We start from the raw sequence: 17629 nt of genomic DNA on the forward strand, positions 1-17629 counted from the left end.
TTCTTCAAATGAAATTTCACAAATATTTCCAATCCACCAATTATTTTCATAAATACAGGCAATGTATTAGCCAGGTTGTAAATTAACAATTGGCATATATTGAATATTGGTTTCACTAGTCTGATCTATATGAGCTACAAATGATGATGGTGTCATATGATACTCTGCAAACACGAATCTGTCTTGCATCAATTTTTGATTTTCTCTTGTTCCAGCAATAGTATGATCATCTATGAATCTTTTCTCTTCAAATGGCCTTACTTGCTCAATTTCCTCTTTAGAAACAAAACAGAATTTTATTCCAGTCACATGCTTGTTACAAAATTCAAACATGTCTGCCAGGGACAAAAGTTGATGATGTTGTAGAGCAGATACCATCTTTTAAGGGCACAAAAGGTGATACTGTTGTATATGTTGGAACTAATGACATTAAGTGTAAAAGATCTGCAGATTTACTCAACAAGTATAGGTCAATGTTGAAAAAATTCAAGAGTTAGGGTTGAATGTGAAAGTGTTTGCAATTCTGCCCAGACAGGATAGGAGGAGGTATATGATGAGAGCCTTGTCGATCAATTCGGCCCTAGAGAGATTGTGCAAGGCTCAAGGAGTACAATTTTTTCCAGCTTGATCTGTGCTTGTTGACAGGAGAGACTGCTTCCACAGGGATGAGGTACACTTAAATAGAAAAGGTGCAAGAATATTTGATGATGCTATCGAGGCAGTGTTAGGTGGGTCAGAAAACTGCTAGCTTGGAGGGATATACAGACTAAAAGTTAACAGTGGCCGCAGGCAGAGGCAAAATTGATTCTTGCACTGCTTCTATTAGAATAAGCAACAGCCTGGAAAGCAAGGCAATGGGAATTTCCAGGACTGCTGGGAGTCATAGTGGAACAAGTAAATACATGGGCCGTGTTAGGGTAACTAAGAGTAGAAACAGGTGCATGTACACCAGTGCTAGGAGTATTGTTAATAAATTTGATGAGCTTTAAGTGCTAGTCAAGACATCAAAGGCAGATATTGTTGGGATATCAGAGACATGGTGTCACACAGACATAAGCAGCAGAGAATTGGAATTTGGGAAGTACAATGTATACAGAAATGATAGACAGGACAGGAAAGGAGGAGGGGTTCGGCTGGGGTTCATAGTTAAGAAACACATAAAATCTAAGGAAGTGCATCCAATTGATATCGGTGGACAATGCAATGCTGAGTCTGTTTGGTGTGACGTAAGCACTGGGAAGGGAAAAATGAGAGCAGGTGTGTGTTATAGGCCTAATGAATCTGATTATATATAATGAGCAATTGTGCAAAGAAATAGTGGACCACTAAATCAGAATGTCTTATAATGGGGGATTTTAACTTTCCAGATATTGACTGGAACTTGTGGGTTGGTCACCTCCATACACTTGATCACTTTCATACTAGCAGAACTTTTGTGGATTTATTGGATGAATATTTTCTACAGCAACATGTTCAGGAGGCAACCAGAAGGAGTAATACTCCTGATCTGATTATCAGCAGTGATTATTCATACATTAAGAATTTCCAGATAAAGGAACCACTGGGCGACAGGGATCACAATGTACTGATATGGGAATTACTTAAAGATGTAACTACCATCAAGGCTAAAGGGAAGGGTTTTTGCTTTCATAAAGATGACTACAGGGGTCTCAGACAGTTTTTAAATTCTGTACAGTGGGATCAACTGATGATGTTGCTAACATTTAATTCTAAATGGGAAGCCTTCAGGGAATTAATTTTGGAGGTACTAGGCTTTTCATTCTAACTAAGAAATACTGTTCAAGGTTTAGGCCTAAATGGATGTCAGATGAATTAATCAGGCTCGTAGCAGAGAAGAAAAATGTCTGGGATGCATATAAACTATCAGGTGACACAGAAACCTGTGGCAGATATAAGCTAGTCTGTAATCAAGTCACAAAGGAGGTTAGGCAGACGAAGGCAGATTATGAGAAATCGTTGGCAAAGGATGCAAAGATAAACAGCAAAGAGTTCTTTACTTATGTAAACTCTATAAGGAAAGAGATGAATCAGATTGGACCACTTAACATAGATGGGTTGACTATTGATGATCATGCTGAGTTATTTGGATTTTAGGAGCATTAGCAACTAAGGCCATGTTGCTCCGGGGATATGCGGTGGTCATTCCCTGACCTTTCTGCATCCTCCGTATTTTGGTGGTGATGGGCTCGAACCCCGGTCTAATCAAGAAGCGTGTGCTACGCACTGCTCCTTCTTCCCACCTGGCTACGGGGGCCCTTGATGATCATGCTGAGGTAGCTGATAAACTGAATGAGTATTTTGCATCTACATTCACACATGAGGAGTTATTCAATGAGGGGAGTGCTAGAAGTTTATCAAACTAACAGGGAGCTAAGTGATTTTGTAATAACTGAGAGCAAAGGGGAGGAGAAATTGTTGAAGTTAAACATAAAAAAGGCACCGGGGGTGGACAGGATCTATCCAGTTAAAATAAAGGAGGTTGCAAAGGAAGTAAGAAAACCCTTAGCCATAATTATCAGAGCTATCTTGGGCTCAGGGGAGGTCCCCATAGGCAGGAGGTATGCAAATGTATCACCAATTCACAAAGGAGGTTCAAAAGGTGACACAAGTAACTATAGATGATGTTAGTTTAACTTGTGTTCCAGGGAAAATAATAGAATCACTGGTTAAAGAAGCATTGCAGGATCATCTAGACAAGACTGCAGTAATTACACCCCAGGGGCTCACATCTGGTGAGTATGGGCTTGGCACACCCAGGGTCCTAAGCTGGATATCATCATTCTTATCTTTCTTGGTGATTCCCCCCCCTCTCTCTCTCTCTCTCTCTCTCTCTCTTTAGGGAACTCGGGAAATTTTTTTTTTGGCTGATGCAGCATAAGCGTCAAGCTTCCTTGCACCATATAGCCAATAATAATAATAAGTAATAGTTTGGGTGTGTTAAAAACAGCATGGGTTTGTTAAAGGGGGAGGTCTTGTCTGACCAATCTGATTCGATACTATGATATTGGATACTAGCTGATAAACTGAATGAGTATTTTGCATCTACATTCACACATGAGCAGTTATTCAATGATGGCAGTGCTAGAAGTTGATCAAACTCTAACAGGGAGCAAACTATAACACGGAACTGAATGCCAAAAATAATTTTGATATCATATACTTAGATTTCAGGAAAGCTTTTGATACTGTTGTACATGGAAGACTGTTGTACAAATTGGAGAGGCATGGCATTAAGGGTAAGTTACTACAATGGATAAAGTGATGGTTGAGTGGAAGACAGAGAGTGATAATCAATGGACACTGCTCTTCGTGGTGAAATGTTATTAGTGGAGTTCCCCAGAATTCGGTGTTGGGCCCATTGTTGTTTTGTATATTTATCAATGATATTGATGAGGGTATATTAGGTTTAATGTCCAAGTCTGCAGATGATACAAAGTACAAAGGTTGGCAGGGTTGTTAACAACAGTAAAGAAACTACGCTACTCCAACTGGATCTAGATAAGTTGGGCAACTGGGCTGAGAAGTGCAACTGAATTTTAACACTGACGAGTGCCAAGTACTGCATATGGGTAGCAATATCCCAAAGGAAATGTACCAACTGTGTAGTACTACACTCAGGGAAGTGGAAAGTGAAAAAGACCTGGGGGGTAATTGTGCACTCAAATATGAAGTTTACTGAGCAGTGCAGATGGGCTGCCAGGGCAGGTCATGGAGTCTTGTTGATGATATATAGGAATTTTGCTAGCAGGGACAGGGAGGTGATTATCTCGTTATACTAGGCAATGGTCAAGGCACACCTAGAGTACTGTGTACTGGTCTGAAGGCCTCATTTTAGGAAGGATGTAGAGTTGCTAGAATGAGTACAAAGAAGGGCGACAAGATTGTTGAGGGGGAACAAAGGGGTGCTCTTACCAAGAAAGGCTTAAGTTCTGCAAATTTCAGCACCTGGAGAGTAGGCACCTGTGAGGTGATCTGATTGAGGTGTATAAAGCCTTGAATGGGATGAGCAAGCTTAATCCTCTTGCTAGGATTAAGAACTTGAGGGGGCATAGATTCATATTGAGGAAGGACGGTTGTAGAATAGATGTGCAAAAATTTGCCTTTAGCCAGCGGGTAGTTGATAGCTAAATAAATTTAAAGCTGAACTGGACAAGCATTTGGAATGCATGGAGGGTTTTTTTTTGGCTGATGCTGCATAATTTCTTGCATCATATGCCTCTACTAATGCTTCTTGGCATCAGAATTTGGTTTTCAATTGGGCATTGGAACAATAAAACGATTGGCACATGCTGCCAATCATTTCATTGTTCCACTAATTCCATCACGTGGTGATTTGCCATGGCTAGTGCCAAAGAAATTCCATTCAGCACTGATATCAAAATCAGTGCTGATATCAAAATCCTTCTGATGATGACACAAGTTAATAAAATTCTTGAAATTCTTGTATTGAGCTGCAGAACTATCACTGAAGTAGTAAATGTGCCTGATCTCTGTCATGAAACTCTTCAAATATTCAATTCAGTTGGTTAGAAAAACATGTACTGCAATTGTGTCATGTCGAAGGCAGTCACTGGTTATGCAGAAACTTATATTCTGAAGTTCTACATCCTTGTAATAAATGACAAATGGATGAAATATAGCCCGGCTATTCTCCCAGTGGAACCCTTGAACAGCATCTTGCACAACAAATGAATAATTTTCTGAAAAATCCATCAAGATGACCAATTCTCCTGTTATTAGGCTTTCCTTTGTTGACTTCAAATGGTAGCTTTGATGTTTAGCAATGTAGTCATGACAGGAAAGGTTAAATATCTTTTTACTAAACTCTTCAATAAAATCTTCTGTTACTAATTGCTTTGTGTCCAGTGTATCTCTGTCAGTGTGCATCCATTGCTTGAATTCAATAATATCTTCTGGTTCATTGTTTTCAAAAATATTCTCTAGAAACTTTTTTAATTCATCTATTCAAGGGCATTTTTCAAACTGATTTTTTTTTTTTTTTAGGTAAACCCCAAACACGAGAGGTATTAGAACCTAAAGTACTTAGTACAGTGCTTGGATTGGAGGTTGAGAAGACGAAAGAAGATATTTGTTGACATTGGACTTGAATTTCTGTAGACTGTAATTTTCTGGAAATATGTATGAAGGAAAATTGTTCCAGAAAACAGTGCCAATGGAAGTATCTGTAGAAGAGGCATACAGCAGAAACAGTAAGTCCATGAGAGCAGCCTGTGCGGCCGTAGCTTTTTTTTTGCCGCTTCTGGAACAGAGAAGTTTTTTCTGATTTATTTTCTGTTTTATTAGCTTAAATTGGCATATTAACTTATTTTCTAGAGTAGCTTTATATTCCTATTTACGATACTTAGTTTAAAGTAACTTAGATAGAGATTTTTTAGGTATTACTTAGTATCAGTAAGGGTGTCAAAGTCATGTGTTTACCGTTCCTAAACTGCAGCCATTGTTACGCGATACAAAATATCTCGAACTAGATAGCATAAGCTTAATATAGTATAGTATAGTACATAATATTGTCAATTAATCAGTAAAATCTATTAATCTTGAACTTCATTGTCAATTAAATTGTACTTTTAACTATACATATAACGACTTAGGTTACGTAACATAAATAATTAGAAAAATAAATAATTAATACCTAACTTCATATGGAAGTTATATAAAGGTTCGTAGTTAACACTCGCTACTGAAACATAAATATAGCGTTATAACTGTGTTGGGAAACAAGTTTAGGGTTTTAATTTTGTACTGAAATTGAAATTTTATCGAAATTAAATCGAAATCATGATTCAGACCAGAGCAGCAAAGCAAAAAGCTCAAGCTAATGGGAATGCTGTGGCTCAGGGGACAACTGAGGGAGGGGGAGGCCAGTTGCCCTCTGAATCACAGCCTTTTAAAATGCACTACTTGCTTGATGTTTGTGGAGCAGTCAGTACGGGAAATGATACTGTCATGGGGGATGTCTTTGTGTGCAAACGATGCAAAGAGTGTAAGGAAATCAGGCAACAACTAAGCGTTGTTATGGGCCTATATGAGAGCTTGAAGGAAAGGGTGAATGCCCTCGAAGGATTAAAAGTGAGGGTCCCATCAAGCTCTCAGCTGCCCACACCAATGCCAGAGCTTCCACTTGGTCATCACGCAACACAGAGGCAGCCCCCAAGGCAGAATGCGCTGGTCCCAAAGGAACTAGTAGTTGTTGGTGACTATTTTCAGGGAAACAGGAAACGTGCTTTGTAAAAAGGATAGGTGGAACAGGACTAGGGTATGTCTGCCAGGGGCAAAGGTTGATGACGTTGTAGAGTGGATATCATCTTTTAATGGCACAAAAGGTGATATATAGTTGTACACGTTGGCATAATGATATTAAGAGTAGGAGACCGGCGGAATTACTTAACAAGTGCAGGTCACGGTTGAAAAAAAGCCATGAATTAGGGTTGAATTTTAAAGTGTCTGCAATTCTGCCCAGACACAATAGGAGGGAGTATATGATGAGAGCCCTGTCGATCAATTCAGCCCTGGAAAGATTGTGCAAGGCTCAAGGGGTAGAATTTTTTTCAGCCTGGTGTCTGTACTTGTTAACAGGAGAGACTGCTTCTACAGGGATGGGATACACTTAAATAGAAAGGGTGCAAGAATGTTTGCTGATGCTATCGAGGCAGTGTTAGGTGGGTCGGAAAACTGTTAAATTGGGGGGATATAAGGACTAATAGATTAACAGTAGCCACTGGCAGAGGTGAAAGTGATTCTTGCACTGCTTCTATTGGAATGAGCAGCAACCTGGAAAATAAGATGCAGGATATTTCAGAGACTGCCAGGAATCATTGGGGTACAAGTAAACACATGGGTTGTGTTAGGGTAGCTAAGAAAATGAAGAGGTGCATGTATACTTGCGTATACACCAATGCTAGGAGTTTAGTAAATAAATTTGATGAATTTGAGGTATTGCTCAAAACATCAAAGGCAGATTTGTTGGGATTTCAGAGACGTGGTGTCAAACAGATATAAGGAATGCAGAACTGGAATTTGGGGACTAAAATGTCTACAGAAAGGATAGACAGGATAGGAAGGGAGGAGGGTTATGCTACTAGTTAAGAAATACATAAAATCCAGGGAAGTGAAGCCAGTCGACATCGCTGGACAGTGCAGTGTCGAGTCAGTTTGGTGTGACATAAGCATTAGGAGATCAAAATTGAGAGCAGGAGTGTGCTATAGGCCTAATGACTGATGACAAAGATCAGAGTCTTATAATCGGGGATTTTAATTTCCCAGATATTGACTGGAATTTGGGGGATGGTCACTCACACACTAGCAAAGCTTTTGTGGATTTATTGGATGATTGTTTTCTACATCAGCATGTTCGGGAGGCAAATAGAGGGAGTAATACTCTTGATTTGATTATCAGTAGTGATTCTTCATGCATTAAGAATCTGCAGATAAATGAACCACTAGGTGGCAGTGATCACAGTGTGCCGAAGTGGGATTTACTCAAAGAGGTAACTACCATTAGGGGTAAAGGGAAGGTAAAGGTAGGTGGGAGAAGAGATGGGCAAAAGTTGCAGCCTATAGCTTTGGCAAGAGACCACAATGCTCGGCTGCCATTAGGGCATGAAGCAAGTTTTCTACTCTTAGCCTGTTCAGACTCTAGTTAGCCTGTTCAGACTCCAGTTATTAATCAGACTCTAGTCTGATTAATAACTGCTTTACAATTGTTGCGAGCTTTGGTGTAGGCAGAAAATGAAACTGAAGAATTAGAAACAAGCCAAATACGATATTCAACATTTTTCTCTTGAACAGCCTTAGCACATTTATTGGAAAACCAAGGTTTAGATAAAGGATGAGATTTTAAAGCGGAGTGTGGGATAAAGGATTCCATTTCTGCAAGAATAATTTCACTGACACAATCTGAGCATACAGAATGTGTTCCTGACATTAGAAGTTTTTAAACAGTAATCCGACCAATGAAAATAAGAAAAGAAATTTCGCAGGTCATCCTATTTTGCATTCTTGTAATGCCAAACAACACAAGGTTGGGAATAGCCATGAGATAAAGGCTCCATTGGTGACACCAAGTTGTGATCTGAAGTGCCTAAAGGACTTCTTACTTTGACCGTGTACTTAGAAGTGTTGTTTGTGAGAAAAAGATCAAGCGTGTTGGGTGTATGATTAGGATTGTCCGGTATTCTTGTAGGTGAATGAACAATCTGTGCAAGGTCATTAGTAATTGCAAAAGCCTCAGCATCTCGACCAGCTGGGTCTGTGTGACTAGAAACCGGAAGCCAGCTGGAGTTGTGAACGTTAAAATCACCAAGGAAAATTGCCTCACTGTTAGGAAAGTTGGACTGGAGAAAGTCAAGTTGCAAAGAGAGGAAGTCAAAGAGCTCCAAGTGATTAGTGGAGTTGAGAGAACAGTAGAGACAACAGATGAATTTTACACAGATGTAGAGAGATTTTAAGCCAGAAAAGAATAGATTCCAAATTACAAGTCTCTGACAGGGAACATTGGAATTGACATATGCACAAGTACCACCTTTGAGGCGAAAGGAATCATACAGCGAATAATTTGGACATCTGAGATGAGCAGTAGTTGAATCAACCGATAACTGAGATTCTCTCAGAAAAAGCACATGGGGTTTGGCAGGCTGCAAGTGGAAATGGACATCGTTGAGATTAGAATTGAGACCACATATATTTGTGAAATGAATTAGGAAGTGCTTGGGAGGTTTAGATCTTTTCGTAGATAAGCTTGCGCTATTAGTTTGACAATTCATGGTGTATTCAATAGTAAGGAAAAGTGGGTGGGACATGCTGTATGAAGTAATGAAATTTTTGGATATGGCGTACACGTGGTAAGAATATGCCCAGATCCTTGACATAACGTGGCTTCGGCAATGCTCCCCGCATAAACACTACTCGGACTCCCTCCAGTCACTATCCGGCAGAGTAGAGGTAGCAAGATTGTACACTAGCTGATCTGGAAGCCTCCTAGAGAGTTACCAATAGGTTCTGTCCGGTGTACTAACTAGCGGCCGGCCTGCAAACCATTTTAGAGCTGTACCCTCAAAATGTAAGGAATATTGGATCTCGCCACGATGTTCATCATAACCTCAAAAGTCATCAAATCATACTGCATGATGGAAGAGATAGGTAGGGGTTGACCGGAACTTAGCTCTAGATACTAAACATGGGTTTCACCACTTCAAGCCTCCAATAAGCAAAGTGGTGGTATTACGCCGGTTGATGAGAGTCATCTACCACCTAGTACTGCCTGGTAACATAGAGGGGCGGCATTCCTCCATGTGGTGTGGGCACCACACCTCGACCCCTGCTTACGTTGGTTCACACCTGGGTGATCACTCAGGATTACTAACAGTCCCACCATCGTGAAGGTGCAAGCAGAGGGTTTGGCTGTCACAGACCGTCCAAACTTCGCTGAAATTGGGTCCACTTGACTTGAGTGTCACCCAAATATCTCAGTTCCATCAGCGTTTTAGACTCCCAGGTAGCAAGTATATCTTGTCTGGCATATCTGAGAGAATGTCTGTGACAACCCTCAAGGACCTGATGAAGAATACAATCTTTTGACTCCAAATCACATTCTGTTTTACCAATGAGACCCTTGTATTCACATTCAACAGGACTTGCTGCTAGCATTAACTTGACATTTTGATGGATTGTGCATACACATACAGAATGTGTTCCTAGTTCACCAACTGTAACACACCACTTGGGTCAAAGTTCACAAAATTTAGAAAATCCAATGTCAGATCCATTTCTATCTCGATAAGTTATAAACATTTCCTTCAAGTTGCTGAGTAGTAGTTGCTTTTGCATTTGCATTTTTATTTCATCTGCATTTCTAATGGAAATGTAATGTTTCTTTTCAAGGCCTATATCCGACTAAATTCATCATTTTCAAAAAATTCCATCAACTTTTGCTTTACTTGCTCAGAAAGCTTTTTACCAGGTATGGCCATGATTCCTTTTTTTTAATAAATTGAAGGAGGTTGAATTTATTTAAGGAGGTTAAATTTATTGAAGGAGGTTGAAGGAGGTTAAATTTATTTAAGGAGGAACTGGACAGGCATTTGGAGGGAATGGTGTGATTTTTTTTTTTTTTTTTTGGCTGATGCTGCATAAGCTCATACATTTGCTTTCTTGCATCACATGCCACTGCTACTACTACACAAAACAGATAAACCATGACTCTTGTAGCTGAAACTCTGCTCTTTCCAGTGGTGGCAAAAACAAGTGAATTGAAGGTTTCCCACATTAAGATATTTGCTCCTTAAGATAGGTCAAATTTGACTTTCAAATTTTGAGTCAATCTTTGAAGGAAAATATCTCAGCCAGAAAACAAGTATAAGAGCTGATATTTAGTTAGGCTGAATTCATGCAATTGGTAAGTGGAATGTCTAAAGAAGAAGGTACCAAAGGTTTTTATTTTTATTTCAAGACTTTCAGAAGTCTTGCTTAAATTTGTCGCGACAAATTTTTGGTGCCAGCTTTAGACCACATTGTAAAAAATTGAAGGTTTTTGAGCCTGGACACCAAAAGTTTTGCATTCTCTGCCAAAAGTTAACTAGGTATACCAAGTTTCAGAGCGCTATCTCTCACCGTTGTGCAACAGTAACACTTAAAACTTTGAAAATTTTTTGTGATTTATTCTGCATAACACAAGTGACCTCCAACAAAAAAGGTGCTGGTGCCTCAAGCATACTATATTTTGAACTGAAATTTTGCACAGCTTCATTTGAAACCAGTTTAAACATCCACACCAAGTTTCAACAAAATTGAAGATGGTGAAGCAGGGACCCCTAGGCCACTTGACATGGAATGACCCTTGTATTATTTCTGTTCATCATCCTGTCTTTAAATTTTTTTATAAGTAGCTTCCTTAACTTTCCTTTTGATGAAATACCCCCCCCCCAATTATTTTGCAATTATTTAAATTGATCATCTTTGTGGGCTCGACTACAAAGATGATCAATTTATTAATTTTCAGCTAACTCCATTTTCTTTGTATTTCCTTCTTCTACATGGTTTCATAATAGGTAAAAATAAAAAAAAACAAAAAGTATGTTGAGTTGAAAATACAAATGGAAGAAATCAAAAACAACAAAAAGCAAATGAAGTCTTAAAAACAAACAGAAATTAGGCATTTTAAATGAACAAGTGAGTAACTTATTTCCAAATGATAAAGAAGTACAAAATAATAACTGCTGCATAATCTTAATAAGTGCAGAAACACAAAAGGTGCCTATCAGATGATAAAAATTTATTACTAGTGATAAAAAAAAAAGGAGAAAAGTTTCCAAAACAAATGGTTTAAAAAAAAAAAGTTTCTTTTCATATATTATGCGCTTTTATAGTTGAGGTTGAAACCTGGCCATTACTATAATTGAAGTCCTGAGCTGGATATCATCATTCTTCTCTTTCTTGGTGATTCCCTTTTCTCTCTCTCTCTCTCTCAGGGTGGCTCAGGAATTTTTTTTGGCTGGTGCAGCATAAGCCTAAGGCTTCCTTGCACCATATAGCTGCTAATAATAATAATAATAATAAGTAGAGGCCATAGACCCCAAAAAATCTACACAAGCAAATATAGTGATATATACTCATATGTACTCATACTTAACATATGTAAGGTTGTTATAAGGATACCTGTATTGTCCATCACTGTTATGGGATTGTTACTTACTGCAACCATTAAAGGTTCGTGTAACATATTCATCATGTTTGTCATTTATCTTCTCTCTGGTTGCACACATACATGAATATGATGTATGTGTGCAACTAGAGAGAAAATTTTCTCTCTGGTTGCCCACATGAGAAACACATCTGGATGCAACACTCATGAGAAACACTGTGCCATTTCTTGTACAGGGTGGCCACTGAAAGACTGAAGGGTTTGAAAAAGTCACAACTTGTTCATTTTTAATCTTTTTTTATTTTATTTTTTTTACAGGTTATAGAGCATGCCTTGGAGATTAAAATGGCTACGTATGATGTCCAACAACGAGTAAAACTCATTGGGTTTTTCTATTCCAGTGAAAGATCAATTATTGAAACTCAGAGAAAATACCGGCAACATTTTAAAGTCCTCCTAGCAATAACATGATTTGGAACCTAATCAAGCGGTTTGAAAGAACTGGATCAGTCGGTGATCTTCCGGGAAGAGGTCCTAAGCGCACTTTGCGCACTGACGCAGCGGTGGAAGCCGTACGGCAGAGTGTCCTTGAGGATCCATCTGCCTCTACCCGTCGTCGCTCTGCTCAACTAGGCATCGCCAGAACATCGCTTCAGAAGATTCTGATAGGGTGGTCAGTCTTTCAGTGGCCACATTTTAATCTCCAAGGAATGCTCTATAACCTGTAAAAAAAAAAAAATAAAAAAGATTAAAAATGAACAAGTTATGACTTTTTCAAACCCTTCAGTCTTTCAGTGGCCACCCTATATTTAGGAAACAGCTGGGTTTTTTTTTTTTTTTTTTTTTTAACCCAGGAGAAATGGTAAAAATAAGAAAGGAGAGTTGGGAAGAATTTTTGCCTTTAAAAATTGTAAAGGCTGTTTTATGGTTTTTGTTGGAGAACTCCTTTTAACTCTATAAATGTCTTCCATTTCTTTAGAATGGTCATTGACAGCACTGCTGCTACTTTCCATCAGTTGGCAACTTAATCTCAAAGTTGTTAGTCATTTGGTCATTGTAATCTATGATTTACAAATCATTAGTAAGGTACTAAAGTTATTTTGCATATTGATAAATATGTGAAATAAGAAAAGGGTTTTAAAAATTCATGTTAGAGCCACACAAGGATCTGCAGCAGTAAAAAGCTAAAAACCAACTAGAGTGTGATAATAGACGTGGAATTAGCTATCAAAATTGCATTGGGAATTTAAGTTCCACTCCGGACTTTACCTGGATGAGTTTATGGTAGTTCCATCACATTGTTAGAAATGCCACATACCCGTTTGCAGAAAAAAAAAAAGAAAAAAAAAAACATTTCTCAGATTGTTAATTTTTATGCCAATATTTTTATTCACTAATGATAATAACAATCTACCCCCCAAGCACATCCTGCCATCTCAGAGAGAAATCTACACTTCTACTTGATGTAAATAAATAAAAAAAAATTAATACAGTAATAACATGCATATTTTATAAATAAAAATTTGTTTTCAGATTTGTTTTATTGAATATTATTACATGTAAATTTTACATAATGATATATACCATTATCATTCTAGGGTTAATGAAATGTTTCGTGCTATGTAACATAAGTTACATAGCACGAAAATTGTAGCTGTGTGGCTGAAAGGTAAGAACTTTCTATATTTTGTGTATGAAACTGATGTGATTTAATGGTGGAAAAGCAATTTTGTATTTTGGCAAGAATTTGCTTGCACAAATTATTGGATATATTAATTGCAAGCCTAATAGTGTTTTTTTTTTTTTTTTCTTTCAATAATATTTTATTAATGTAGAAGCTGAATAAACCTGACAATATTTTAAAAAACCTGATGGCGATCTTAACTGTTAACAATATAATCACTTTTCTCAAAGTTTTTGATTTTTTTTTTTTAAATCTCAGCATCTGATTGCTTCAGCATATGCAACCTCTTTTGGTGATGTACAGCTTGCAATTCAGCCTTTTTTTGATGTATCCCTAACAATTTTTTCATAGAATATTATATCTGTTATTTTTGTTTTCTTGGAAACTTGTGTTTCCTATAAAAACAAAAAAAAATTTTTTCAATAATAAAACAATTGAATAGGACTGCTCTGGTATATATTTATAGGCAAGGCAATATATTACACAAAGGAAAAAAAGCAATTTTATCACAACAGTTTATTTATATATCATAATTCTTTGGTTTTGAACTTGTGAAAGTAATGGCTGATGAACTCCCTTTTTGATTCATAGCTTTGTTTGCAAACCCCCAAATTATAATATAATTTGGCTTTTAATTCTCAATAATTTATTATTGAGAATTTATCTGTTTAACAGAAATATTTCTAACCAACCTTGAAAATTTTCCCCTTCAAGCTTTCAACATAACCAGATTTAAAAAATAAAATGAGAAATCTGTCTGTATGTAATCCACTCAGTGGCAGTCCCAGGATTTCTTAAGAGGCAGGCTAAATCAGTACTCCAGGAAATCATTATGTAATAGTGAAAAAAAAAAAAAAAAAATCCACATTTTGATCATACAGGACAGCTATAACCCCTTTCTCCCAAACCCCCACAAGTCCACTTGATACATAATTACATGTGAGGCTTCCAGAAACACCAGAGAACGAAAAAAAAAAAAAAAAAAAGTCTCAGTAACATACTTCTCAGGTGAGCTCATCTCTTTGTTGTATAACTTATTCGTGGTGCACATAAGCGGAGTTTCTTAGTGGAGTGGAGTTCAGATTCTGGAGGTCCTCCCCCTTACAGCAACTGTAACTGACCGGAGGGGATCCAAGAACCATAGTTTGCATTTGAACTAATGCAAACAAAAGGACAAATAAATAATGCAAATAAATAAAACAAGAGTATATATATACTTGATTACGCAGAACATTAACCTTATTGCAGACTCCCAGTGACTTTATCGTAAGGATATAATGATGATATGTGACCGACGGCAGTTAAATATTAATAGAAAGCTGCTTATAACATTAAGTTATCATAAAATACACAATATTTCATGTCAGCTGCCCCCTAACTGGTTAATTCATCTATATGTCAATCCCTGGCCATTTTTACTACTACCGTTGAGGGCACTTTGCCTTCATATATGTACACCGTGTTGTTCGTATGTCTTTCTATTTGTTCAGATTCTGGAGGTCACCACTCCCCTCTACAGGATCTGTCACTATCCAGAGGGAGATCCAAGACCTATAGTTTGCGTTTGAATGAAAGGGCAAGGGTATATATATATATATATATATATACACTTGATTACGCACATCCTAAATTCATAGTTTAATTCTGATTAATATTTTTAATTAATTAAACTTCGTTTCTGGGAGTTGATAAATAACATACCGCCTGTGGTGACTCCACTTGATCTGAAGAACTTCCGAAGCAGGACCAGCAAAAGCCCATTTCAAAAATACTTAAATAAAAGCATCAATTTCCGCTTTTTTTTTTCTCGTATTAATGTTTTGTTTGTTGAGATTTATTTATAAACCATTAAGAGAAACAAAAGATTGCAAAATGCTGATATAATAACAAAACTCCATTTGTCTCATACATCAGCGCCGAAAATAAAAGAAACGTCTTCTAAATAAATAAATTAAATATCTGAAAAGGAGCCAAATAAATTCAGAAAATAGGCAAATTGTCTATAAAGAATATTTTGTAAGATGGACTTGAAAAGCACGAACAATACTCTCGCAGATGGGTGGGCGGGGGAAGATTACTAAATCTTCTTCCGACAACATTTTTTGTTCTGTTTTAGAACAAAATAACCTGTTTTAGAACACGAATATACCAATCTATATTTTAGATATATTGACAGTACAATTCTATATATACTAGAATTGTACTGTCAATGCATAACGTGTTAATGCATTAGTAAGTAGACCGTACGAGCAAGATCGGATAACAGGTAGGGACGGGTTAGGGGGAACACTGCCAAGTTACAGAAAAAACAGAGTAATTAGATGGGAGAGGCAGGACCAATGAGGTTGTTTGCTGCAAGGCCCGTCCGAACTTTCTCCGCCACCAAGAAAAAATAAAGTATGGCACACTGCACGTCACCTATATAATATATAACATATCATATAGGTGACATTAGGCTAGCACAGTGGCAAAAACCAATCCCTGGATATGTAATATGGTAACCTGGTGCAAGACTCTGTAAAGGGTAAGGTGTTCTGGACCATGACATAATGGAGATAAAAATCCAAACGACTTAAGAAAAAAATTAGTGTTCAAAACTAAAATTATGACTGCACCAATGAAAGTAAGACATTTTTAACTTGTGTCACTTGTTTAGACGGCCCAGGGTCGTCACTAGCGTAGACGAGAAGTTGACCAATAACACCCTGTCAGAATAATGCAAATAAATAAAAGGAAGAGTATATATATATATATATATATATACTTGATTACACAGAACATTATTATTATTGCAGACTCCCACTGACTTGATCGAGGATTCAGTTACAAACTTATATACTTAACTCATAAAATTTTAACTTTGTTTTGTCTATTTCAACCACAGGGTAAAAATATTTTGGTAAAAGTGTAATTGTACACTTCTCAATAAGTTTAAATTTTATGAAAAGACACATACATCTCCATATTAACTTGCTACCATTTCTGTGCTCACTTCAGATTTATCTTCCATTCTGCTCACCTCCAATTCAGCCTCTAAATCAACACTAACCTAAGAAATTTATTCAAATACTAGATGGCCTAGTAATCTGCCATAAAATTAGGGGTAAATACATTTAATCAGCATAGTCAGAGGAGGCTCAAAGACTTTTGGCACCTTGAGCCAATGATAGTATCTGGTCACCCCTCCTCCCGCCATTCTTTTCACATATGCTGCAAAAGAATTTTCAGTAAAAAAAAAAAGAAAAAAAGCACATATTAGCATTAGTAGAGGTATATGATGCAAGAAGGCAATCTTATACAACATCAGATAAAAAACGAAACAAAACAAACAAAAAAACCTTTCCATTTCACCAATCTGTCCGCTCCAAAAGTTTCTTCAATTCTTCCTTGTATTTATGGAAACTGTCTATCAACTTCCACAATGACAGATGAAAGTTTCTTCCAGAAATCAACCACCCGCTGGCTAAAGGCAAATTCCGCACATCTATTCTACAATTTTCTTCCCTCAGTTTGAAACAATGCCCCCTCAGGTACGTAATCAGAGCAAGAGGGAAATCCCACCAGCACTGAGCTTGTTCACACTGTTCAAGGCCTTAGGCACACCTCGATCAAATCACCTTGCAGGTTCCTAGTCTCCATACACTATAATTACCAAAACTTAAGCCTTTCTTGGTAAGTGGATCGCTTTGTTCCCCTCAACAATTTCTCGTTTCCCCTCCTCCGTACTCGTTCCAGCAGCTCTATATCCTTCACAAAATGAAGCTCTAAATCATTCACACTTGTATGCAGTACTCAACGTGTGGCCTAACCATTGCGTCATAGAAAGGAATAAGAACTTCCTTATCCTTGCTAACAAAATTGACAAGACCACATGAGCTGCTCTGGCAGCCTGTCTGCACTGTCATTAAAACTTCATATCTGAATGCACAATTTCCCCCAGGACTTTTTTGGTTTTTCTACTCTTAGTGTTGTACCGCACAGTTGATACGCCAGTCTGGGGTTACTGCTACCCATATGCAGAACTTTGAATTTGTCAATGTAAAACATCAGTTGGCACGTCTCAGCCCATCCGCCCAAATTTTCTGTACCCTGTTGCAGTAGCATACTGTCATTAACAGCTCTGTCAACCTTTGTATCGTCTGCAAACTTGGACATTAAGTCTCATATATCTTTATTATTATTATTATTATTATTAGCTATATGGTGCAAGGAAGCCTGAGGCTTATGCAGCCCCAGCCAAAAAAAAAAAAATTCCTAAGTTACCC

The 17629-nt window shown here is 37.6% G+C and overlaps 1 protein-coding gene across 1 annotated transcript in view; it reads right to left on the reverse strand.

Annotated features, from left to right (window-relative positions):
• Svip (small VCP interacting protein) overlaps window positions 1-15275 on the reverse strand; it is a 53503-nt gene extending 38228 nt beyond the window's left edge. The window contains exon 1 of the mRNA XM_090388730.1: window positions 15066-15275. Coding sequence (XP_090244856.1) covers window positions 15066-15125 — 60 coding nt within the window. The 5' untranslated portion in view covers window positions 15126-15275. The remainder of the gene's footprint in view (window positions 1-15065) is intronic.
• Between the last annotated feature and the right edge of the window lie 2354 nt (window positions 15276-17629).

This window comes from Mastigoproctus giganteus, chromosome 14 (assembly GCF_048544385.1).
Source record: "Mastigoproctus giganteus isolate SK-2022 chromosome 14, ASM4854438v1, whole genome shotgun sequence".
Lineage (NCBI taxonomy): Eukaryota > Metazoa > Arthropoda > Arachnida > Uropygi > Thelyphonidae > Mastigoproctus > Mastigoproctus giganteus.